At 41.4% G+C, this 26,890-nt stretch overlaps 1 protein-coding gene across 1 annotated transcript; it reads left to right on the forward strand.

The window, feature by feature from the left end:
• Window positions 1-220: 220 nt before the first annotated feature.
• CDCP2 (CUB domain containing protein 2) lies at window positions 221-26,421 on the forward strand. The gene is made up of 5 exons (XM_058177388.1): window positions 221-877; window positions 3,849-4,190; window positions 5,645-5,998; window positions 18,525-18,703; window positions 21,048-26,421. The coding sequence occupies exons 1-5, from the start codon at window positions 511-513 to the stop codon at window positions 21,363-21,365; spliced, it is 1,560 nt and encodes a 519-aa protein (XP_058033371.1). The 5' UTR covers window positions 221-510; the 3' UTR covers window positions 21,366-26,421.
• The last annotated feature ends 469 nt before the right edge of the window (window positions 26,422-26,890 follow it).

Consider the following 26,890-nt stretch of genomic DNA (forward strand, 5'->3'; position numbering starts at 1 on the left):
AGCAATATAAACTATAATGCACAATCTGCATATGTTCTTTAAGTGTCCGTTTTATAGCTCCAGATTCCTCTAATAAGATCCGGTCATACAGAATATTCTTTTTTGTAATGAGTGACATGACTAACTTGAGCCTTGCAGACTTAAAGCTCATTCTGTGCTGATCTGCACAGAATTCCTTTAAAAACATCAAAATTAGCCCATTTTAGCCCACTTACTTTGGAAACATCATACCTTTCTTTTAAAAAGGAAAAATAAAAGGGTAGCCTCAGTCTTCAAAAAATGATTTATCCCTGATCTTCTTCATGCTCTAAGAGGGAACTAAATAATTACAAATTCACCAGCTCATGTTTTATCCTGAAGCTTAATAATCAGGGTCAGGCCTGGTTAGTTTGGGAGGGAAAAACTATTTGGGAATATCAGTTAGTGCAGGCATTTTAATAAGCTTTTGGAACAAGAGAGAACAACAGCCAGAATGTGGGCTGTTCTAGTTGCTAATCTGTTATTCTTTGAATGTTGATATTTTCTGTAGGCATTAAATGTGGTGGACTTCTGTCAGCACCATACGGCAATATTTCAAGCCCAAATTTCCCAGGACTTTATCCATATGATACAGATTGTACATGGCTCATAGTGGTAACAGAAGGATCCTCTGTACTGCTCACTTTTCAACATTTTGACCTGGAATATCATGATAATTGCGAATTTGATTACATCAAGATCTTTAATGGGATTTCTGAAGACCAAGGAAATCTGCTTGGTAAATTTTGTGGCACAAGTTTTCCTCCACCATTTACCTCATCCTGGAATATCATGACACTAATATTTCACTCAGATAACCATGTGGCCAGTCAAGGATTCTCAGCAGTTTACCAAAAAGGTCAGAATTGTTTTCACCTGGATTTCTCCTAAGAGTTGCTACATCATACAGCAGTATTGTAGAACCCGTATCATTTTGCTGGTATAGGGTGCTTGAGAAGCAGTAAGTTTCTATAAAGGATGAGATGAAGCAGTTTCAGGCAATATGTAAAGGCCCCACACTGTGGAATTTTTGCAATGATAAAGCAGGATAGACAATGTATAAGCAAACTGATTTGCTAACTGTTCGTGGAGCTTAATAAGCCTAAAGCAAGTGAACCACATTAATGCTTAGAGCGGATGTATAAACCCAGCATTTGACACACACATCTCTAAGACATAATGTAGTTAGTTTGATTCTGACTTTATGTGATGTGTGAACTTGGCCATCATGCTCTGCAAAACAGGTTATGCTTAAAATATTGTCCAAACCTGACCACTAATTCAATGGTTGTTAAAGCACGCTATGCCTTAATGTGTATAATTCTTTTGGTTGGTTGGTGCTTTCAGTTCCTCTTGTAGAATAGGTGCAGCTTCCCATGAATTCAGATGCAATATGCTACTATTCTGTATTTCAAGAAATTATTCCTTAATTAGCTTTAAACAGAGTTCATTTTCAGTTTAATAAGGAATGCAGTTTTGTACTTTTCCTCTGGCCTTTGGAGAAATGGTTCAAAACTACCAAAAGTATCTAGAAATCAACCTGGCATGTTTTTCAGACTTAAGATATTTATATTTTTCTGGAAATCAACAACATGTAATTAAACAGTTTATTCCATTCATCCTTATGGAGTTTAGAGATAACTTCAGTAGTCTAAATTATTCCAAGACAGTTTATCTAATGGTTATGGCACCAGGCTAGAAAGTGGGACAACTTTTCCTGTCTTAGTAATGAAAGCCAGCTGGGCCAGTTACTCTCTTCCAGCCTAATCCACCTCACAGGGTTGTAGTTGTGGGGAAAATAAGAGGAGAGAGATATGTTGGATATGTTTACCTCCTTGAGTTATTTGTAAAAATAATAAAGGTGGGATACAAATAAATTTAAATATTTTTACTTTCCCTCTGAATTCTAGAAATAATTCTCTTAAAGAGACTGTATGTAAGAATATTAATGCTATATATGCCATATATTTCATAATATCCACTTAAACATTGTTATTTCTCTGCCAGTGTTGTTCACAAGTTAAATGTTGGACTCGAGAGGACCAAGTTCAAATCCACCTTCAGTCATAGTTGCTCGCTGGGCGTCTTTGAACCAGTCTCTCTCAGCTCAACCAACTCTATAGAACAGTTAGGGCATAAAGAGAATGATGAGCTCTTGAATAAAGGGCAGGATATAATTTAATAAATAAATGTAACATGACATTTCATTAAAGTTTCATGATGTGTATTAACTATTTTGAACTGCTCAGGCAGCAAGCCTTCTCTGAAATCCTTAGCCTAGCATGAAACTGGCAAAATGGCAAAAATCACTTCGTCGGTTTTATAGCTGAACAGGAACCATTTCTGGAACTTGCCAGTCATTTTTGGAGTTCAAACTGCTTCAAAAACCTTGCTCAGACTTCCCTCAAAAGAAGTCCCATTCTATATTAAAGCTTTAAAAATGGCATCGTGGGATCATCAGATAGTATAATGCAAAATGCAAAGTCTTAATGGTTTTTTTAAAAGTAGTGCACTCAGAATGCAGGCACGTGCGCACAAACACGCAAATATATCCATTCATTTTTCTGAAAGGTGTTTCATGAACATTGATCCAAAAGATCCAGAAATCACACTGGACTTTTTTCCCCACTCAAGCACCAACAGCATCAGGAAAAGGTTTCAGGGTTTATCCTCCTCTCCCTCCCACAGTAGTTTTATTGCTTCTTCCTTATTATCTTCTTGTAATTGAAAACAGAAATAACCCAACAATTGAAACTCCTGGCTGTAATCTCCAAACCATTAGTGATGCAGAAGGAAAGCTTACTGATTTCAATATGATTACTTATATTAAAAATAGGAAATTATTTTAGCCAGGCTGCATTTGGGATTACTAGTAAGAGTAAATTCCACTCTACATATATTCTCTTTTATTCAGTCATAATCTACCTTACACAATGTAAGCCGCCCTGAGTCTTCGGAGAAGGGCGGGATATAAATTCAAATAAAAAAATAATAATCTGGACAATTCTCTGGCTTCTGATTCCTGCCTCTCACTAATTTTATTTATCATATTCAGCCTCAAATACTCATATTTTTATACTGTACATATACTTTCCTGTTGATTACCTCCCATTCATAGCACTCCTTATTTCCTCTACTCCTCCAGTGTTTCCTTGCCTGGTTAAGATTATTTTCTGTGATGCCAAGGAATGTAGCTGGAATCCACATAGGAACTTTCCTTATTTCTATCTCTGTGTCTTATTTTAATACATATTAATACTTAATGAAGTATTAATTAATAATTAATGAAGTATAATACATATACTTCAAGGTCTTGGTTACCATCTTTAAAGCGCTCCATGGCATAGGGCTGGGTTATTTACGGGACCGCCTACTGCCACCGATCGCTTCCCACCGACCCATACGCTCTCACAGAGAGGGACTCCTTAGGGTGCCGTCCGCCAGGCAGTGCCGACTGGCGACACCCAGAGGAAGGGCTTTCTCTGTGGGGGCTCCCACCCTCTGGAACGAGCTTCCCACAAGGCTTCGTCAACTTCCTGACCTCCGAACCTTCCGCCGCGAGCTTAAGACACATCTATTTATTTGCGCAGGGCTAGCCTAGGGTTTTAGTTTTTAAATTTAGTTTTTAATGGGGTTTTATATTATTTTATTCTAGTGATATTTTTAATTCGGCCTAATTAATAAGTTTTTTAATTGTTGTTTTTACCTGTATTATTTGCATGTTTTTATCTGGCTGTGAACTGCCCTGAGTCCTTCGGGAGATAGGGCGGTATAAAAATTCTAATAAATAAATAATAAATAAAATAAATATTGTACTTTCTTGATTCTAGATGTTTGTGGGGGTGTGCTCACAGGATTGTCTGGATCAATCACAAGCCCTGATTACCCAGAGAATTATCCCAATAATGCTGAGTGCCACTGGGTCATCCAGGGAACGTCCAATTCTGTCATCAAACTGATTTTTGTTGACTTCCAGATGGAACACAGCGAGCAGTGTAATTTTGATTATGTGGCCATCTTTGATGGGCCCACAATGGAAGATACTCTTCTCAGTTACTACTGTGGAAACACAAAACCTCCAGAGGCAGTATCTTCTGCACATGAACTTTTGATTGTATTCAAATCAGATTTTAACATTGCTAACAAAGGCTTCAAGGCATATTTCTTTTCAGGTATAGTACAAAGATTAATATTTATCACAAATCAGTGTTATGATACAAAATGATGAAATGATTTTTGGAACCTTCTTGGAAAATAACATCAAATAATTTTTTTAGACCTTTGGAAATATATGAAATTCAAAGTTTTCCAGCCTTCCTAATGAATCTTAAACCTTCTGTGTGTCCTTAATAGAAGGACTCCCCCAATGCTAGGTAAGGCAACATGACCTTAACTCTACTATTCATTTACAACTGATAAAGTTATCGTTATTTTAGTATGCTGAATATTTTTCTGAGTGTACTGCCACATTATTTACCATGTTTCCTCGAAAAAATGTTTTTTGAACCCTGAAATAAAAACTTGGCCTTATTGCAATGCATTCAAAAGCCCGATTGGGCTTATTATCAGGAGATGTCTTATTTTGGGGAAAATGGGGTACTATATCCTGGAGAACCTAAGCTTTAGACCAGTTTAGGATATGTGGTACATATTCAGAAGATATCTTGACCACAAAAAATATGAGTAAAAATCCCAGGAGCATAAAAATTATGACAGGCTGAAGAAAAGCATTTGGCAATAGCACTTAGACTTATATACCGCTTTATAGTGCTTTTACAGCCCTCTCTAAGTGGTTTACAGAGTCAGCATATTCCCCTCAGCAATCTGGGTCTTCATTTTACCTACCTCGGAAGGATGGAAGGCTGAGTCAACCTTGAGCCAGAGAGAATTGATCTGCTGAACTACAGCTAGCAGCTGAAGTAGTCTGCAGTACTGCCCTCTAACCACTGCGCCACCTCGGTGATGGTGGTGAGGAAGCATGAAATCAAAGAATATCTCATCCTTGAAGAAATGAAGAAGCTTCTTGGATGAGAAGTGAAACATTTTCAAAGAAAAAAACCCAAGAAAGTCCCCTTGCCTTTTAGAAAATCATCTTGGGACAGTTAGATAAAAGAAATCTGAATCTGGGCCAAAACTGTAACCTGAATAACATGTCTCAGACAAGACCCTCCCTACTTAACACAAAGATAAGATGGGGGGAGGAAAAGCATTCACACTTGCAAGATTCTGTGACTGTAACATAATAAAAGTAGTATTAGCATGCATGACTTTGGTTTCCTAATCTGGTCTGTCTTGAATGGCTGACAATGTTAGACCAAGCTGCAGCATAAAATTCTCATGACATTGGCTTCTGACAAAGATAGGCTTAGATAGCTGCTTCCTACTATCAACTACTCATAATGGCCCACTTTTCCAGTTCTAGCTACTTTGAGCTTAGGCCACCAATTTAATGGATTATTATTTGTATCTCTTGTATCATAGCTTCAAACCAAGTCTGAGCAGAGTGAAAACTATTTAAAAATGCATTGAAGTAAAGGAAGAAATTTAAAGAATAAATTTCTAGGTGATGCTACACAATAAAACGAATGTTTTCATTGTATTTCATTTGTTTTTTCCTTGCAACCAGGTGCATGTCAGGAAGTGTATACCACTGTCAAAGGAAATTTCTCCAGTCCTCAATATCCACACTCTTACCCCAATAATATCAAGTGTCGATGGACCATCCAGCTGCCGCTAGGTTATCGAATCAAAGTTTTTTTTCTGGACCTGGATCTCGAGGGACGGAACAGCCTGACAGATGGTTGTGATTATGACCATTTGGCTGTGTTTGATGGAAGTACTGAGAAGGCATCTCTGCTAGGAAAGTGGTGTGGGAGAGAAATGCTATCTCCAATTATATCCAGTAGAAACAACTTGCTGTTGGTCCTTCACACTGATAGGAATACAGCCAACCGAGGTTTCTCGATAGCATATTTTGGAGGTAAGATCTATTATTGGATAAACCATGTGGAATAAAATAAAAATGTGAGGATCAAGAGAAAAGCAAAACTGTTCCAAGATAATTAGCTCACAAAGGCTCTAGAATGCTAGCTACTATATGGAAATTAGCTTTCCCTGAATAATGACATCTACAGTAACTAATTCATACATTGTATAGTTAGTTATAAGTGTCAGCCAACTTTATTTTTTTCCATTGTTATGTATAAACAAGCTCTTAAATGTACCAGGAGGTTCCAGTTTGAATTAGAATCTGCTAAAGGTATCGTTTTTATTGTTCATCTAGATTTGAATTTTTTAACTGAAAAAATCCCCACCTTCACCCAAACTCTACATGGCCATGAACAAGTCTCCTGTTGCCTCAGCAACTTCTTGACTGTTCCAGGAACTGCATCTTTATGAGCGTTTTGGATTTTGTTGATCATATACACTTTTATTTTTACTGTAGAATTTTATTATATTTTATTGTGTTAATATTGGGTATAATTTTTTTCTACACCAGCAGAATGTCCAGCTTAATGGCCTGAGAGCAGTCCCAGAAATATTCAGCATAAATGAAGACAACTTCATTATTTGGGTTGCCTTAATTTTCTAGCCGATTTAGAATCAGGTTGAGATGTTCAGGACCATCTACTTTCTTTGCCAGTTATTTTTCTGTGCTAATTTTACATCCACACATATATCAGGCTTAGTATTTTGAGGATGTTAAAAAATGTCCAGTATGTAACACAGGATTTTTACCTTATTTATGTATAAGAATGATGTTTAGTCATTATTCCACAAACACACATCAGTGGCATCATCTCAAATTACTGTGTTTCCCCGAAAGTAAGACCCTGTCTTATATTTTTTTGAACCCCAAAATAAGTGCTTGGACTTATGTTTGGGGAAGGCTGCTAATGCAGTCTGTTATTAACAGCAGCAGCCTGCAATTACTGCAGGTTCTAGTCCCACCAGGCCCAAGGTTAACTCAGCCTTCCATCCTTTATAAGGTAGGTAAAATGAGGACCCAGATTGTTGGGGGCAATAAGTTGACTTTGTATATAAATATACAAATAGAATGAAGACTATTGCTAACATAGTGTAAGCTGCCCTGAGTCTTCGGAGAAGGGCGGGATATAAATGTAAATTTTAAAAAAAAAATTTTGGGGCATGTGGAGGAAACCAGAGGAAATGGCAGGGACTGGCAGCGCATGCATTTAAATATTTTCAGGGAGGGCTTATTTTCGAGGGGGTGTATTTTAGTGCATGCACTCAAAAGTCTGATTGGGCTTATTATCAGGGAATGTCTTATTTTGGGGGAAACAGGGTATAGATGTGTTTTTCTAATTTTTTCTTCTAGCTAAAGTATGAGGTCCAGCAATATGTGTTAATTTCTTTCCTCTGTACTCTTAAAGCGATCGGTCTGAGACCCATCTGTTACATGTTTGCAGAAGGCAACAGCTCAGCATTAATTGTTCCTTTGTCCTGGGCCCTCCATCCCCCAAAACGAATAGGTTAGAAATGCACCTTTTTTTTTCAACACTGAGGAATTTAAATTGGTGCTTGGGATATGAAATTATTCCAAGATTTCTCACTATGCAGTGAAGCATGAACTCACAATCACAAAGGGAAATATTTTTTTCCCAAGCATCGCTTCCATATAAATGGAGCTGCTGCCCAATATGTATGATGGTGTTAATCTCTAGAAACATTGGTGAGCCAAAAATGTAGTTGTTTAGTTCAGATCATTATGTGCAATTCAACCTGATTACTCTTTCGAGAGTCTTCATTCTTTTTGTGGTTACCAGTTTTCAACACTGCAGCAAAAGCAGAGACCACAACTGGAAAAAACTCTACCAAAATATATTTTAGATACATTCTAGACATATTTCTATGTCTGACCACCTTCTTGGTCCTGAAAATTTAGACTTTAAATGGATGATCTGCTTACATTGTTCTTGCCAGTTATATAAAAATCCACCATACAATTGTTCATCTCTGTACAAAACTATTCCCTTATCTATGATGTAGATAGCAGGAAACTTTTTACCATTTCAGACCAATGGTTGTCCAATCTCTTCTTAAAAACTTCCAATGTTGGAGCATTCACAACATCTGGAGGAAAGTTGTTCCACTGATTAATTATTCTAATATACATACAGTCTTCAGCTTGTAACCGTTTGTTTAATGACCATTCAAAGTTATAACAGCAATGAAAAAAAGTGGTTTATGACCATTTTTCACTGTAACGGCCTTTGCAGCAACCCCATGATCATGTGATCAAAATCCAGATGCTTGGCAACTGGTTTATGTTTATGGCCATTGCTGTGTCCCAAGGTCATGGGATCAGCTTTTGTGACTTTCTGACAAGCAAAGTCAATGGAAAAACCAGATTCACCTAACAACCAGTTTACTAACTTATCAACTGTAGGGTATCATTTAACAACTCCCAGAAAGGTTGTAAAATGAGGCAAAGCTTGCTTAACAAATATCTCACTTAACAATAGAAATTTTGTGTGTCAATTGTGGCCATAAGTCAAGAATTACCTGTATATACAGGCAAGAGACAGAAGTCTGAATTAATATAGAAATTACCAATAACAATAATGATTTTATTACTGTAGCCTTGTTCAGTGACCACAGCTTAGATTGGCAACTTGGGTATGAGGCAAAACAGTCACTAAATTAAACTCTTATGAACTTACTTCAACTTTTCTCTGCTTTATAGACCTGCAAAGGTTATAAAGGCCAGGATTGGTTGTAAAATTACTTTTTCATCACTGTTGTAATGGCAGTTACTAAACAAGGATTATCTGGATAAAGCATCCCTCTTTTAATAATAAAAATAATATCAGAGTTGGAAGGGACCTTGGAGGTCTTCTAGTCCAACCCCCTACCCAGGCAGGAAACCCTACACCATTTCAGACAAATGGCTATCCAACATTTTCTTAAAAATTTCCAGTGTTGGAGCATTTACAACTTCTGCAGGCAAGTTGTTCTACTTATTAATTGTTCTAACTGTCAGGAAATTTCTCCTTTTGTTTCATTTTGTCCTACTTTAGTTCCACCCAGTAACAATTTTTCATAAGGTATTCCACTGTTCGAAAAAATACTTTATGTAATAGGTGTTGATATAATTGTTAGATGCTTAGGGTAATTAAACACCAATATAATATTTTTGTTCTTTCATTAAAAACTTTTTTTTAAAAGGGCTGTCTTTACTTTAGGGCTTGGCATATATGTTGGGTATTCTACATTGGCTGGTAGTATATCAGAACAGAAACAGATAACGTTCTTACTTTAAATCTTGAAATGATGAACACTGGTTTTTCCAGTATAGTAAGATCTATAGTATGGGAGACTTTGTGATGATGTCAGCTTTCTAAAAATATAACTGGAGCACAGGATGCACAAAACAGCCCAATACTGTATGTATTGAGTTTGGACCATGAGCAGAAGATATTAAAACTATCTAAGCAACTGAAAGGACCACGAAGATTACATGTTTGGCGTAATGCTTGGGAATACTATACAGCATGTATTTCTTTGTACCATCTCTCATTCAGTTTAGTAGAGATATTTGTTTTTAGATATCCCTTCAAAGATGCAAAAAAAATTGGAGAAATATTGCATTTTTGTGCTCTTTTACTTATGATTTGTCCAAGAAGGAATGTGTATCGATGTAGGCACACTGGTGCGCTTATGCACACCCCTTACAGGCCTCTTAGGAATGGGGTGAGGTTGACAGTAGATAGTCTAAGATTAAAGTTTTGGGGGTTTGGGGAAGAAACCACAGAGTCAGGCAGGGCATTGATGCTTCTTTCTAAGTTCAGTGTTCTAACTGAAAAGATATATACAGAGACATGTATACTTGGTCAGATTTTTAAAAACAGTAGCAGCAACCTTTTGCTGCCCACCAATTACTTGGGAAAACTAGAGATTGTGAGATTCCCAACTCTAACCCTGTTTCCTAATCAATTTCACAACCCGGTCACATCCAGAGAATCTAATGTCAGCAGAAAACTCTCTGGGTTGATATATTTCATATAGATTCCCAAAATATTATAATCTATGGGACACTACATGGGGAGTTGTAGCAAGAACTACATGATAGGTTATATTACCATACAGTAGACAAATATTTTTTATTTATTTATTTTATTTATTTATTCGAATTTTTATACCGCCCTATCTCCCAAAGGACTCAGGGCGGAGTACAGCCAAATAAAAACATAAGAATAATACAAATAAAAACAACAATTAAAAAACTTATTAATTAGGCCGAAATTAAAATATCACTAAAATAGTATAAAACCCCATTAAAACTTTTGGTCATCTAAACTGGGTGGTCACGCACGCTCATCCGCGGGTTTTGGATTGGACTGGACTGGATTGGACTAGATTGGACTGGTCTATGGACTTTGACAGACCGATAGTCATTTCTACTTGATTAAGAGCTATTGTAGAATCGTTTTCCATAGGTTCACTATGGAGACTGCCGGCCTGTCTGTTCCTGCTTTGTCATCGTTATCTGGTTCCAGCTCCATCTGTCCTCTTTGCCAACTGGACATCCGCTGGAAGATCCACCGTTTTTTACCATCTGGGATTTTACCATCTTAGCATCCTTCGCCGATTCGCACTTTTCTATGCGCTACACTGTACATGAACTCTTGCGCCTGCGAGGTGCCCCCGCCTCGCAGGAATGGCCCGCGTCGCTACCAAGGGCCGGCCTCAGTGACGGGTCTTGGGACCCACAGAGGTGCATGCGAAAAGAAAGAGCCTTTGGGGGTTTTTAGACAGGGTATTTTTAAGGGGTGGGAGGGTTAGGGCGGGTGATGGGGGTAGCCCGTCGGGAGGGAAACCAGCCCCAGCGCATGCTCGTGGCGACTATCTAATGGGTTCGGAGGTTATGGGGGGGGAGTGTGTTCCTTTGTGTGAGGGTGAGTCCATTTGCACGGTAAGTGGGAGGGGCAGATATGGCGGAAGGGGGGGATCGCATTGGTTTAGGGCAGGGGTGTCCAAACTTTTTTGAGTGAGGGCCAAATACAGAAAAATAAGCAAAGGCCCGGGCCACCGGGGGGGGGGGGGGAATGGGCGTGGCTTATTTTGGGGTGTGGCTTGGTGGTCATGTGACTGGTGGGCGTGGCTAACTGCTCATGTGACTGAGTGGATGTGGCTATGGGCATAGAAACTACTCAGAGGGCTAAAAAAAGTAATTTTTGACCAGTCCTCACACTTATGACCATCCTCACATTTATGCCCATTGCAGCATTTTTAACAACCATATCACTCATTTCACAACTGCTTCTCTTCACCACAGTTACAAGATAGGGTGCAAAATGTAAAGATAGTTGTACGTGTGAGGACCAGTCAAAAGTGTGAGAACCTGTCAGAAATCACTTTTTTCAGCCGTCTGGGTAGTCCCTATGCACAGTTTAGGCTTAAGTATACTATATGTGTGTGAGTTATATATATGTGCATGTGTATCTCTATGTTTGTGTACGTGTGTGTTTGTGTTATGTTGATTTTAATGTAATATTTTTAAATATAATTATTCAGAAAGGCATGCGGCTGGACAACAAACTGTATATAAGCCTTGTAAATTTATGTTTGGCCCGGGCCCCACACAAGAGGTGACATATTGACACATGATTACTGTGTGTATTTCTAACTCGCCTATAATGTGAAGAACATTGCTCTCAGTGGGAGCAGTGATGCTGTCCTTTGGATTGAAGGATGGCTGGGATGTCAGGAGAAAGTTTGGTGGTTGAGACACGAAGGACTTCACAGAGATGGCTATCAGTCATTCTGGATCTCAGTCTGCTTTTGTTCTGATTTAACAGAGAAAATGTTTGTTCACATATGTATGTTGAGCCAACAGGCTCATCATTCTTTTTGCATGGCGTCTCATCAGAGGAAACTTGGCATGATCCAAATTCTGATAGAAGTCAGGGAGGGAGAGAAGCTGATGTTGACTCTTCAGAGAATCATCACATTGCATTTCAATCAGTTCTAACTGCAGACTCTCCTCCACTTCTTCTGCATCCACCAGGAAGGGGGTCGAGAACAGCTTGATTTGTTTTTCAATGACAGAAAAATCTTGAAAACGCTGGTTGAATTCTGTCACGAGAGATGTAATTACAGAAACATATTTCTCCTTTTTAGCAGAAAGGTCTGCCTTTGGAAAAGCAGACTTGATTTCAGACAGCGAGGGAAGTGTACAGCATTAAAGCTTCGTAGTTGTGTCTCAAACAGGCGGAGCTTTACACAGAAGGCTTTCATGTGCGCATACAGGTGTGATACCAGCTGTTCTTTGCCTTGTAGGTTCTTGTTCAGTGTATTCAGATGATGAGTAAGATCAACTAAAATGCCAGGTCTGCCAGCCACAGAGGGTCACTCAGTTCATGAAGAGGTCGGTCCTTCTCTTTCAAAAAATTGTCGATTTCTGATCTCAGCGAATAAAACCGCTGCAGCACAGAGCCACGGCTGAGCCAGCGCACATCAGAGTGGTAGAGTACATCCCCGTATTCAGCATCCATGTCAGATAAGAAAGCTTGAAATTCCCTGTGGTACAGTCCTCTAGCTCGAATTATGTTGACAGTTTTTACAACAGTGTTCATCACATCGCCCAGCTGCACAGTCTTGGCACACAGTGCTTCTTGGTGGATTATACAGTGCATCCTAACAGCCTCACCTCCGCTCTCTTTTACCTTGACGCACACCATGGATGCCATTCCTTTGCTCACCCGTCATGGCCGGAGCTCCATCCGTTGTTACTCCACAGAGCTTGTCCCATTTAAGCCCCATCTTTTCAACTGCCTCTGACACAGCGTCAAAAATATTTCCACCTGTCGTTGTGCCTTTTAGGCTCATCATATCAAGCAGCTCCTCCATACAGCAAAAATTATCATCGACTCCCCGCAAAAAAATTAAAAGCTGTGCGGTGTCTGTATGCCTGTGCTCATCGCATGCTATCGAGTAAAAATCAAAAGCACAAGCTTTCTCTCTCAGCTGAAGTTTCAGGTTAGCTGACAAGTCCTCGATTCTCCGCACCACTGTATTTCTGGATAAGGTCACGTTGTTGAAATCCTGCACTTTTTCCGGGCACATTACTTCTGTGACTTTGATGAGGCGCTGCTTTATGAAATCACTGTCTGAGAACGGTTTGCCATGCTGGGCAATAAGTTTTGCGACTTCATAGCTTGCTGCTGTGGCGTTTTCCTGTATTTTGTTAGCACGAAATAAAAACTGTTGTTGAGCTTGCAGGCTAGCTGCCATTTGCTTGAATTTCTGTGCTCGTTTGGCACCTGTGTACGATGCATAGCTCTGATGCTTGGTCTCATAGTGCCGATGGACATTATACTCTTTCATCACGGCAACATCTTCATTGCAAATCAAACAGACACACTTTCCGTTGATTTCTTTAAAGAAATATTCATTTTCCCACCGTGTTTGAAATCTTCTACACTCACTTGCTATCTTGCGTTTCTTGGTGCTGCCATTTCTGGTGACTCGTGGTAAATATTTAGGACTATATCAGAGGCCTGAAAACCTGGGACATTACAATACAGATGGATACAGTCAGTCTACTAAAAAGCAACAATATGTGGATATCATCTTCATTTAAGGGGGGAAAATGTTTCATATTCATTCATCTTGGCCAGGGTGTCAAACTTGGTCCCTTAAGACTTGTGGACTTCAACTCCCAGAGTCCTCAGCCAGCAAAGCTGGCTGAGGAACTCTGGGAACTGAAGTCCACAAGTCTAAAGACAAGTTTGGACACCAATCTTAACTTTGTTTTGTATTTGGTATGAACTTGAAACTCCCTTCGTTATTCCCTGCCCAAGGGGTGGAGGCGCGAGGAGCCTCACCAGGCGGCCCGAGGAAGGCGAGACAGAGCTGCTGGGCGGGCACGCCAGCAGCCTCTTCGCTTGCCGCCGCCTCCCCTCCCTTTGTTATTCCCTGCCCGAGGAAGGCGAGGACAGAGCTGCTGGGCCGGGCACGGCCAGCAGCCTCTTCGCTTGCCGCCGCCTCCCCTCCTTTGTTATTCCCTGCCCGAGGAAGGCGGGGACAGAGCTGCTGGGCGGGCACGGCCAGCAGCCTCTTCGCGCTTGCCGCCGCCTCCCCTCCTTCGTTATTCCCTGCCCGAGGAAGGCGAGGACAGAGCTGCTGGGCCGGGCACGCCAGCAGCCTCTTCGCGCTTGCCGCCTCCCCCTCGCCGTTATTCCCTGCCCGAGGCGGGGACAGAGCTGCTGGGCGGGCACGGCCAGCAGCCTCTTCGCTTGCCGCCTCCCCTCCCTTCGTTATTCCTGCCCGAGGAAGGCGAGGACAGAGCTGCTGGGCCGGGCACGGCCAGCAGCCTCTTCGCTGCCGCCGCCTCCCCTCCCTTCGTTATTCCCTGCCCGAGGAAGGCGGGGACAGAGCTGCTGGGCGGGCACGCCAGCAGCCTCTTCGCTTGCCGCCGCCTCCCCTCCTTCGTTATTCCCTGCCCGAGGAAGGCGAGGACAGAACCCCTCCTCACCTGTTTCTCGATGGCGGCCCGAGGAAGGCGAGGGTAGAACTGCTGGGGGCAGGCACGGCCAGCAGCCTCTTTCCCGCTCGCCGCCTCCTCTGCCCCCTCCCTTCATTATTCCCCGCCCATGGGGAGGAGCATGAGATGGCCTTGAAAGGCCATTTTAAATTATACTTCCAGAATTTGCTGCGGGCCAAAAAAAACTGACCCGCGGGCCGCAGTTGGCCTGCGGGCCGTAGTTTGGACACCCCTGGTTTAGGGGGTCACGCGTTCGATGCACACAGGCGATCGCGTGCCCCGATCCCTCTGACTTCTCCCGTTCCCCGGATGGTCAAGACCCTCAGAGCCTGGGCCTTCATCTGATGTTATGCAACGCACGGTCCGTGGCCAATAAGGCCCCCCTAATACATGATCTGATTCAGGGGGGTGCCGCGGATATTATAGGCGTTACGGAAACCTGGTTGGGCACTGAAGGGGACGTGCCCCTGGTTGAGATGTGCCCACCGGGTTTCCGTGCATTCCATCAGCCGAGGGCCCAGGGTAGGGGTGGGGGGGTGGCGGTTGTTATTAAAGAGAGTCTAGAGCCGAGGGAGACCACTGTACCTCAGATTGCCGGGTGTGAATCCCTCTTTGTGAGGTGGGGTCATAGGTGTCAGATGGGCTTGCTGGTCACGTACCTGGCTCCTTGCTGCGTGACAGCCGCCCTGCCCGAGCTCCTGGAGGTGCTTGCCGGGGTGGCAGTGGAGACCCCCAGACTTTTAGTCATGGGGGACTTTAACTTGCCATCTGCCGGCTCGTCATCGACAGTAGCTCGGGAGTTCATGGCTTCCATGACGGCCCTGGACCTGACTCAAGTAGTGGATGGCCCCACTCACATCGGGGGAGGCACACTGGACCTGATTTTCATCTCTGGTCAGTGGTTGAAGGATCTGGACTTGAGAGATATAGTCACAGAACCTTTGTCATGGTCAGATCACTCGCTCCTTCGCCTAGACTTTCTGACCGCTACCCAACACCGCAGGGAGACGGAACCATTACGTTGGTACCGCCCCAGGCGCCTGATGGACCCGGAGAGGTTCCGGACGGAGCTTGGGCCATTTCCTGAGGGTCTGGCTCACGGCACGGCAGAGGAACTAGCCGCAGCCTGGGAACGGGCTGCGGCTGGGGCTTTAGACCGTGTCGTGCCTCTGCGGCCTCTGACCCGGTGCAGATCCCAACCGCCCTTGGTTCTCCGAGGAGCTGAGGGGATGAAACGCCGGAGAAGACGCCTAGAGAGTTCTTGGAGGTCCAGCCGCTCAGAGGTTGATCGGACACTAGTTAGATCCTATACTAGACCTACCTAGTGGCACTGAGGAAGCGGCGTTGCTACGCCTCCTCCTCATTGCGCCGGCAGATAACCGCCCAGCTGCCCTGTTTGGTGACCCGCTCCTCCTTCACCAGGGGAGCGGGATGACCTGTTGCAGGGACGTGCTGAGAGTTTAACGGTTATCTATACGATAAAATCGCTCAGCTTCGGGATGGTCTGGACCAAAATTGTGGCGATTCGGACGGGCGCCTGAGGGCGGTCTTGGTGATATTGTCTGGGATGAGTTTGACCCTGTGGCTCCGAGGACATGGACAGGTTGCTGGGTAGATTGAATGCCACCATGTGTTTACTGGACCCGTGCCCTCCTGGCTGGTGCTGGCCACTCAGGAGGTGACACGAGGCTGGCTCCAGGCGATTACGAGCGCTTCCTTGTTGGAGGAGTCTTTCCTGCCGCCTTGAAAGAGGCGGTGGTGAGGCCCTCCTCAAGAAGCCTTCCTGACCCGCTGTTTTAGGTAATTATCGTCCGGTCTCCAACCCGCGGCGAAGGTTGTAGAGAGTATGGTGGCATATCAGTTTCCCCTGCACCTGGAGGAAACTGTCTATCTGGACCTGTTCCAGTCCGGCTTCCGACCCGGTTACAGCACTGAGACGGCTTTGGTCGCGTTGGTGGATGATCTCTGGAGGGCCAGGGATAGGGGTTGTTCCTCTGCCCTGGTCCTATTAGACCTCTCAGCGGCTTTTGATACCATCAACCATGGTATCCTGCTGCGCCGGTTGGAGGGATTGGGAGTGAGAGGCACCGTTTATCGGTGGTTCTCCTCCTATCTCTCCGACCAGTCGCAGACGGTGTTGACGGGGGGGCAGAGGTCGACCCCGCGGCGCCTCACTTGTGGGGTGCCGCAGGGGTCGATTCTCTCGCCCCTTCTGTTCAACATCTATATGAAGCCGCTGGGTGAGATCATCAGTGGCTTCGGTGTGAGGTACCAGCTGTACGCTGATGACACCCAGCTGTACTTTTCCACACCGGGCCACCCCAATGAAGCTATCGAAGTGCTGTCCCGGTGTTTGGAAGCCGTACGGGTCTGGATGGGGAGAAACAGGCTCAAGCTCAATCCCTCCAAGACGGAGTGGCTGTGGATGCCGGCATCCCGGTACAGTCAGCTGAGTCCACGGCTGACTGTTGGGAGCGAGTCATTGGCCCCGATGGAGAGGGTGCGCAACTTGGGCGTTCTCCTGGATGAACGGCTGTCTTTTGAAGACCACCTGACGGCCGCCTCCAGGAGAGCTTTCCACCAGGTTCGCCTGGTGCGCCAGTTGCGCCCCTTTCTAGACCGGGATGCCTTGTGCACAGTCACTCACGCCCTCGTGACGTCTCGTCTGGATTACTGCAATGCTCTCTACATGGGGCTCCCCTTGAGGGGCATCCGGGGGCTCCAGTTAGTCCAGGATGCGGCTGCGGGTGATAGAGGAGCCCTCGTGGCTCCCGCATGACACCTATCCTGCGCAGACTGCACTGGCTACCTGTGGCCTTCCGGGTGCGCTTCAAGGTTTTGGTGAACGTCTTCAAAGCGCTCCATGGCATAGGGCCGGGCTATTTACGGGACCGCCTACTGCTACCGAATACCTCTCACCGACCCGTGCGCTCTCACAGAGAGGGACTCCTCAGGGTGCCATCGGCGCGACAGTGTCGTCTGGCGACGCCCAGGGGAAGGGCCTTCTCTGTGGGGGCTCCCGCCCTCTGGAACGAACTCCCCCCAGGACTCCGTCAACTTCCGGACCTCCGAACCTTTCGTCGCGAGCTTAAAACTCATTTATTCATCTGCGCAGGACTGGGTTAGTTTTTAAATTTATGGGTTTTTAATGGGTTTTTTATTATTTATCCTAAATTTTTAATCTCGGCCAATTGAATAAGTTTTTTAATTGTATTTTAATTGTATTTATATTGTAATATTATTGTGTATTTTTATCTGGCTGTGAACCGCCCTGAGTCCTTCGGGAGAAGGGTGGTATAGAAATTTAAATAATAAATAAATAAATAAAAAAAACTAAATTTAAAACTAAAAACCCTAGGCTAGCCCTGCGCAAATAAATAGATGTGTCTTAAATATGGCTTATTATCTCTAACACTGGATCAAATTGTGATTTGATACATGTGTAAGACCTTAGATTAGAAGGGAGGATGTTGTTATCTACTTTATAGATAATGTTGTGCCAGGCGCATTATCTCCAAAGATTGTCACTGGTTAGAATAGAATAGAATAGAATAAAAAATTTTATTGGCCAAGTGTGATTGGACACACAAGGAATTTGTCTTGATGCATATGCTCTCAGTGTGCATAAAAGAAAAGATACGTTCATCAAGGTACAACATTTACAACACAATTGATGGTCAATATATCAATATAAATCATAAGGATTGCCAGCAACAAAGTTACAGTCATACAGTCATAAGTGGAAGGAAATTGGTGATGGGAACGATGAGAAGATTAATAGTAGTGCAGATTTAGTAAATAGTTTGACAGTGTTGAAGGAATTATTTGTTTAGCAGAATGATGGCCTTATAAACAAACAAACAAACAAATAAATAAATAATAAACAAACAAACAGACAAACAAACAAATAAATAAATAAATAAATAAACAAATGATTATTTGTTATGATTTTATAATTTCAGAAATTCCTTCTGTGTTTTGTTTCTCCTCAATGTAGTTGTCCCTATGAATGTCAGCTGCACAAGAACAGAGTTTCAGATCCAAATCCCCACACAGTCTTTGGCCCAGCTGGAGCGAAATAAAATCTACTTAGGAGTCCCCTCCTGCCCTGCGCAAGTGGTCGGCTTGACCTTTCGGATACATGCAAGATTTGAAACCTGTGGCATGGAACCGCAAGTACATTATCTGTGTGGAAAGGGCAGAGTTTTAGCTACTAATGCTGAGCCAAGATGAAAGGAGCTGTCTACCCACCTCCCACATATAGCAGCAGTTGTGTTATTATGAAAACCATAGAAAGGTCCATTGCTCCTGTAACATCTTCATCATGATAGCATCTGTTGCTGAATGTGTTTCAGAGGTTTGGTGAGGAAAATCCTCTTCTCTGAAGTCCTCCTTTTGCTTTGCTAGCTGAGCGCAAATAATTAGAAACTGCAAAACTAACATGTTCATGACATTAACAATGATAAACTCATATCATTGGACAATTAAGGCTGAAGTCGAAAATGATTATTACTGAAGAATAGGTCATCTAATATAGATGTTTATTTAATATATTAGATCATCTGCCTTAGATATTTTGGTATAATGCCAAGGAACTCACTCAAAGTAGCACACAAAAGATTCCTGATAGTTATATATCCACTCACATATATACATACACATAAAAAAACAGTCTCTGATATTTTAGAGAGGAAGATAAAAGAAAATGTTAATTTGCCTCTTTATGCATTGGATGTACATGTAGGATATAATAATTTATGACATGAAACTATATGTGGTGTAGACCTCGATTAATACCTTTAACTCTCTACTGACTCAGACCATATAATTTTGCTCAATGCCCTATTGAAGTATCCATTTGGTCAAGTAGTCATTGGGATAGTAGCTCTTCTTCTATACCTATTTTATCATTATTATTTTATTTTATTTATGGTTGTAGACTTCTCTTCCTCCTCTTCTTTTTTTCTTTCCTCTCTATCCTATATATTACGTAAAACTATATAAGTAAGGTGATAGTGGTTTACTTTCTTTCAAGGATACAAGACCTTTCTCATTCTCTGGTAGAGAGTTTGAGGAATTGGTTTTTTAAAAAGAAATTGTGAAGAAAAGCATTAGTTCATATGGAAAACTATAGTCTGTTTACTAAGCAAAATAATTCCAGATGTTCACTTTTTATTTAAAACATGCTCAGATAATATAATAAAAAACAGAGGGCCAAACTAGATTTAACATTCCATCTTTTGTATTTAGTCTGTTTGGGTATTTTTATTTCTGGGATCACCACAGGCAGGGAAATGGAACTTAACTCTCTCATTTCCTACTGAGGTCCTATTGATCATTCTGCTTCTTTGCATTGAGGGAAAACCCTCCATTGATAATGAACTGCTTCCAGATAGACAGTGTCTCGATAGGGACACCAATCCCTATCCAATCCAATTAAGGCATCACTCTCCTGCTGCAATTTTTAAGTTTTTTAAAAAGTCGTAATGGATGTCCCACTTCAAGATAATCAGTTTGGCCCCAGAATTTTAGTACAGCCTTAAGTGCACATAAACAGGGCATTTATCACCAGGGAAGGAAGGATGGTTGTTTATGTTACAAATTTCAGTTGATTTTTATGTTATTTTATTTATTTAAGAACTTCATCATGCCAGTATTCTTAAGCAAATAAGACTCTGGGTGGAACCCACTAGAAAACAATAAAAAGATCATAAATACAAGTACAAGCAAACATAATAAATGCACAAATACAAAAGCCAAGACAGCTCATGTGTTATCCTCCATCAAAGAGTCCTATATGGGGTTCCCCTTAAAACCTATGGGGAAAAAACCAGATTTGTACAGCCTTCTCAAAGGCCCAAAAGGTCAGTGCTGTCCGGAGAGCTGTCCCACAAGGGAGGTACCACAACCTATAAAACATATTCTTTTATAGTTCATTAGGGCAGGTACAGAAGATTTCCCTTCCAGTGGTGATCCCAGAAATAAAAATAAAAACACCTAAGCAGGTTAAATGATTTGCACGCCATGGTTCTATTTAAATCGTTTTATAATATGTTCTAAGTGGATCCTTATCTCAGTATGTGGTCACAAAAATATCAGCGTTGTTCTTTACTCAAAACTTCATCTGCACACCCACAAAGCTTAGTATTATTTCTAGCCAGCCTACCCATTTATCACACTGAGCAGTTGCAAAATTATTGCACAATTTCTCCTCAAAAACCTTACCTATAAGTTGGTAAAGTCGTCTTGCCACCTGTCTCCTTTTAGGTTTGCGCAATATATGAATCTTCAAGCCAAATGCAGCTGGGAAGCTGTGCCAGGCAGCCCAGCAAGGGCTCAAAAAGCATCCAGTTTTGCTTCCTGCCTGGCACGACAGGACTGAATGCTGAAAGCCATAATTTGTCACTTGTAGTAACCCATCTTCAGCTTCGTCTAATGGCCTTTATTTATCTGTATTCAAAGCGTTGTGTACCAGAAACTGTTTTATTTTTAAAACCCGTTCTTTTCTTCCCTCGTTTAGAAAAGAAACAACACATCTATGATTGTCAGCATTCTGTACATTGACTTTTCCGACGGAAACCAGCAGGATATTCACCAATACGAAGTGCAATGTGAGCCTAAAAGGAAAGAGGCCCTTGTGAATCTGATCTCTGGCTCTAATCCCTACAGGCTGAACCAGTATGCTGAGAATCTGGTAGAGTCCCAGCCAAAGGATGTAGGAGTAGCAGATGTCTATGAGAGCAAAGCTCAAGATACCAGTGACTTTGTCTTCATCAGCATCTGTGTCCTTGCTGGGGTTCTAATGGTGATTGCTATTGTTGGGTTAGTCTTATTATAGGCATCTGCCTCTTTGCTTATGCTCCTGTACTGTTAGAGCGCTTTCTTTGATTAATTGGGTTTACAGTGCATTCAGAAAGTATTCACTTTTGTCGATTTTGTTATGCTGCAGCCTAATTCTACAGTTGTTGAAATTCATTTTTTCTCTCATTAATCTACACTCAGTACCCCATAATGACAAAATGAAAACAGAATTTTAGAGATGTCCATAAATTTACGCACTATACAGCTATCCACCTTACAATTGCAATTCTAAGCAGTGCCGAAAGGATTAACACCAAATAGCAATAGCACTTAGACTTATATACTGTTCCACAGTGGCTTTATAGCACTCTCTGAGTGGTTTACAACATTATCATATTGCCCCCAACAATCTGAGATCTGACTTTACCGACCTCAGAAGGATGGAAGGCTGAGTGAACCTTGAGCCCATGAGGATCTAACTCCTGGCAATGGGCAAAGTTAGCCTACAATATTGCATTCTAATAGGGGTGAAATTCACTTACCTTTTCTACCAGTTTGTCAATGTGCACACACATGCACAGAGTCTTAAAATGTTGCAAAAAAGTGATGTCCGCACGAATAGGTGGAGCGTCCTGCAGCCGCTGCTACCGGTTCACCCAAGGCAGATCGAACCAGCTGAATTTCACCCCTGGATTCTAACTACTGTGCCACCATGGCTAAATAAAAACAAAAACATTACAAACCACAATTATTAATGAAATGATGGCAGGCAAATCAACTCCACTGATGGCAAGCAAATTAGCACAAAATCACGCCTAACTTCCAGACTTTATGCTCAATGAACAACCAGATCTTTAAAGAGTTATCACATGCTAGCAGGGTCAGGGCCCCACAAATGGGTATGGTGTTCCAGGTGAATGGAACTGCAATAAAGAAGGAAAACTTCCTCAGTTCTACCTGATGGTACCGTTTAATGGGTGGGACCTGGAACCCTGTTAGATCCAATGGAACAGATAGAAAGAATTGGAGAGAGGTGTCCTGCAAATAACCTGGTTCTATGCCATGAAGAGCTTTATTAGTCATAATCAGCACCTTGAATTGGGTTTGGAACCCTACTGAGAATCAGAGCAGCTTGCAAATGAACGGTGTAACTTGGGCAAGCACGGATGTTCCCATAACTCCCTGTGCAGTTTTGAATTATAAAAGGCACCCATGACAGCTCTGCTCCCACGGACTTTAATTCTGATTATTATTAAAAAAAATGTGCTCAAAATTTTACTATTCGAAAGTCTTCATATCAGCAATATGTTACAGAGGTAGTCCTTGACTTGCAATTATTTATTTAGAGCAGGAGTCTCCAAACTCAGCAACCTTAAGACTTGTGGACTTCAACTGCCTCAGCTTTGCTGGCTGAGGAATTCTTGGAGTTGAAGTCACAAGTCTTAAAGTTGCCAAGTTTGGAGACCCCTATTTAGAGACTGTTTAAAGTTATGATAGTGCTGAAAAAAAGTGATTTATGACCAGTCCTCACACTTATTGACTACTGCAGCATCCCCATGGTCACATGATTACAATTTGGGTTCTGGGCAACTAGTATGTATTTATTATAATGTTCCAGGGACATACGATCACTATTTGAGGCCTTCCCCATCAGCTTGCAACATGCAAAGTCAATGGGGAAAACCAGATTCACTCAGCAACCCTGTGATTTCCTTAATGATCATGGCAAAAAAGGTTTTAAAATCCATCTCAGTCACATGATGACTTACTTAAGATACACATCACCTAGCAAATGCAGTTCTAGTCCCAATTGTGGTTGTAAGTCAAAGACTTCCTGTATGTCCCCAATGTATTTCCACCGGTTTCCTTGTAACTTGCTTTTCGATACAGTATTAATTATAATTTCATTTAGCTATCCATTTCTGGTTCCTTGGACAAATAAATTTTCTTCATTCCTTTTTTAAATTGCAATTTTCACTTTGCAGAGGAGAAGACTGTGAGATATAAAAACTGACCAATTTTCTGTTGATGCTCTACATATAGGTATGAAGCCACATCAAGATCTTTTTTGGCCTGCTAAAGTACTTGCTTTCTGATAGTGTGCTGGAAACATCTGAAAATGCGTACAAAATGGAGGATAATTCTTTACATAAGAATCTTTTTTGAATATAAAAAAATCTTCCTTGTATATTCAGAACAAGTAAGAAACTTCAATAAGTTTCCACAAAACTGTCATGTTCAGTGTTCTGATTTGACTGTTATATTGGTAGATTTGATTTAACCAAGAGGCCAAGATGCACTGCAGCATTACTAGATTCTGAAAGTCTCTGTCTACAGATTTGTTCAAGAGTGCACATAAGAAGTCATTTCCATAAAGAATATCAAAAGAATATGACTTATCCCAGCCTTCACACGACTCAGACTGACACATAATGCAAGCTTCTTTTGAGCTTCTTGATGTAATTTTGACTCACGTATGCATATTACAGTTTTTAAAATGAAAGTGACTTCACAGCGTTTCTGCGTATAAACTCAGTAACGGTAAAAACTCAAATTCATAAACAGGGCTGGAAATGGAGTTAGGATAGGCATTAGCATTTAAAACTACTATGTCCTTCTCTTTTTCAAATCATCTCCAGATCGTTCCATATTTAAAATTCCTAGTCATCTTTCTTTAAGTTTGAAGATCTTGAGCATGTGCTTCATTTTTTTAACCCTCCAGTTCACTTCTTGTGTTTCTATTCTGGTCTCATACGGTATTCTATTTCAACTATTATTCCTCAAAGATGCCCACGTTACAACTTAGCTTCAAATGCATGTATGTGTAACTGAACAGACCCCAGTCAACTTAGTGGTGTTAATTTATTGATGAACAGGATAAGGTTGCAAATTAAGCTGAAAGACATCCCAGAAACATAAGTTTTAACTCCCTTAATTGAGTTATTTATTTATTTATTCGTTTGTTTGTTTAATTATTTAATTCCATGTAGGTGCTGCCCAACTGCAAGTCAACTCTAGGTGATTCAGAATAATAAATAATTAACAGAATAACAGAGTTGGAAGGGACTTTGGAGGTCTTCCAGTCCAAATATGTTTTGTTTAACATTAGGACAACTTTTGAAATCATCATTCAACACAAGCACTATCAAGCAGGCTTCAGTTAGAGAGAGAGAAAAATATTAAAGCCACCCACAACTACACAAACCCATTAGTGGCCTTTAAGTTTTTTCTCTAATGCATAATGTTTACATTTTCCTTTTTCACTTTCTATATATCCACCCTCACTCTCCACCACATAGGACCTTTTCCATTCCTTTGCCTTTCTGACATTTGACTATAAAATATCATAATTTATATTATCATCCAAAACCATTACCATAAAAAGTACAACTTTTGCCAAAATTGTAGCAAGAGACTCCTGATGTTTCATTATTTAAAAATAATGTTAGAATTATTTTTCCAATAATTCGAAATCTACGTTGTCTGTATCTGTTCCCCTTTCCAGAATTTTGCATACTGATGTTCTGGAGCGGGGGTCTCCAACCTTGGCAACTTTAAGACTTGTGGACTTCAAGTCCCAGAATTCCTCAGCCAGCAAAGCTGGGAGTTGAAGTCCACAAATTGCCAAGGTTGGAGACTCCTATTCTGGAATATTGCTCCCATCTACATATAGTACTTAATCATGAGATACTTTGGTTCCTATTACAGGTAGTCCTTGACTTACGACAACAAGCAACCCCAACATTTCTGTGGCTAAATGAAACAATTCACCTCTAAGTGAATTTTGCCCCATTTTACAACCTTTCTTGCCATAGTTGTTAAGTGAATCAATGCAGCAGTTAAGTAAATCTGGCTTTCCCATTGACTTTGCCTGTCAGAAGGTCACAAAGGTGGTTACAGGACGTTAGGACACCGTAACCATCATAAATATGGACCAGTTGCCAAGCATCTGAATTTTGATCGTGTTACCATGGGGATACTGCAACAGTCATAAGTGCAAAAAACAATTGTAATTCACTTTTTTCCAGTGTTGTTGCAACTTTGAACAGTCACTAAATGAACTGTTGTAAGTCAAGGGCTACCAGGGGTGGGTTCTACTTAACTTTACTACCAGTTTGCAATGGGGCCCCGCGCGCATGCGCAGACGCTTCCTGATGACATCTGGGTCAGTGGCAGAGCCTCCCGCCGGTTTTACTACCAGTTCTTGCTAACTGGTCCGAACTGGGGACAACCCACCACTGAGGGCTACCTGTATTAGTGCTCAGACTGGTAAATCTAATTCTGCAAAGCTGCGAAAGGAAACATCTATGCAGGAATATGTATGAGAGAGAGCAGTCAAAAGAGTGAAGATGATAGTCCTGATCCTGTGAATGGACCTCTAGCCCCATAGGACATACATTAAAAGGAGCAAAGACTTCGTCGCATTGTCATAATTGCCATCTGGACTTCTTTTTTATGACTTTCAGTGAATATCCCTGTATCTACAGTAACAAATAAATGCCCGGATTGGATATTATTTTACATATATCAAACACAGTTCCATAGTCGCAAAGAAATCTGTTTAAACCAACCAGGGAAGCGTATAGTATCCTATGGTATTATTCAGACTTTGTGCAAGTAGATTTATTGACACTTGCAATCATGTAGATAAAAGGAACAGATTAAAAAAGACAATCTGTCCATTATTCCTCATGAAGAAAGCTTTCATTATCAGGGTTTTTACTGAGTCAATGTTTATTGGGCCAATTTGTTGGCAAATGACAGATTTATGAGTGAAATATTTGCCAACTGTGTTAAGCTTCATTAAGGAAACATTGGTGTGTATACATTCAGACCTAGGAAAGAAAGCTAAACTAGCTTTAATAAATGAACATCTTAAGGTTAGTCAATGACTATGAATATAACTATCACTTTGAGATTAGAAAGAAGGATTGACCTTAGAGACTTCTTAAAAGATGTAATTATCTTTCTTCTGCCAGATGTGAATACAGTATTTACTAATTGTATAGAAGCCAGTTTTTTTGTGATTGAACAAAACATATACTGGCCAATTATGGCATGTCAGTTAGTAGCGTAAGAGGAGACAGTGTAAGGAAAAGGCAATGTGAAAAATGTTTTCTTAAGCACTGACACATCTGTTTGAATTAAAACCCATCATACCTGTTGCTCAGTTTCATCATACCCTTCATTTCACTATTAATTGAACAGAAGAACTGAATTATGCGACCCTGTAGGGAAAAGGTATGTGCAAACCCAGGTTTATAAACCCTGATTTATAACTTTATATAATGTGTGAAATCAATTAATGGTTTATCCAATAAACCATACTTAAATAATAATTTGGCACATTGCCCAAATCAGCCATTGTCTCTAAACCTAACTTATCTTCAAGGATTGCTGTTAGGACACAATATGCAGAGAATCTTGCACATTGTGAGAAGTATTACACATACCCTGTTTTCCTGAAAATAAGACCCAATCAGAAAATAAACCCTAGCATGATTTTTCAGGATGCTCGTAATATAAGCCATACCCCAAAAATAAGCCCCAGTTAAGATTGTC

This window comes from Ahaetulla prasina, chromosome 3 (genome assembly GCF_028640845.1).
Source record: "Ahaetulla prasina isolate Xishuangbanna chromosome 3, ASM2864084v1, whole genome shotgun sequence".
Classification (NCBI taxonomy): domain Eukaryota; kingdom Metazoa; phylum Chordata; class Lepidosauria; order Squamata; family Colubridae; genus Ahaetulla; species Ahaetulla prasina.

Coding starts and splice junctions, on each gene's coding strand:
- CDCP2 (XM_058177388.1), top strand. CDS start 511: ATGTTGATATTTTCTGTAGGCATTAAATGTGGTGGACTTCTGTCAGCA. Junction 4,191..5,644: donor CAAGGCATATTTCTTTTCAG/GTATAGTACAAA, acceptor CCTTGCAACCAG/GTGCATGTCAGGAAGTGTAT. Junction 18,704..21,047: donor CCTGTGGCATGGAACCGCAA/GTACATTATCTG, acceptor TCCCTCGTTTAG/AAAAGAAACAACACATCTAT.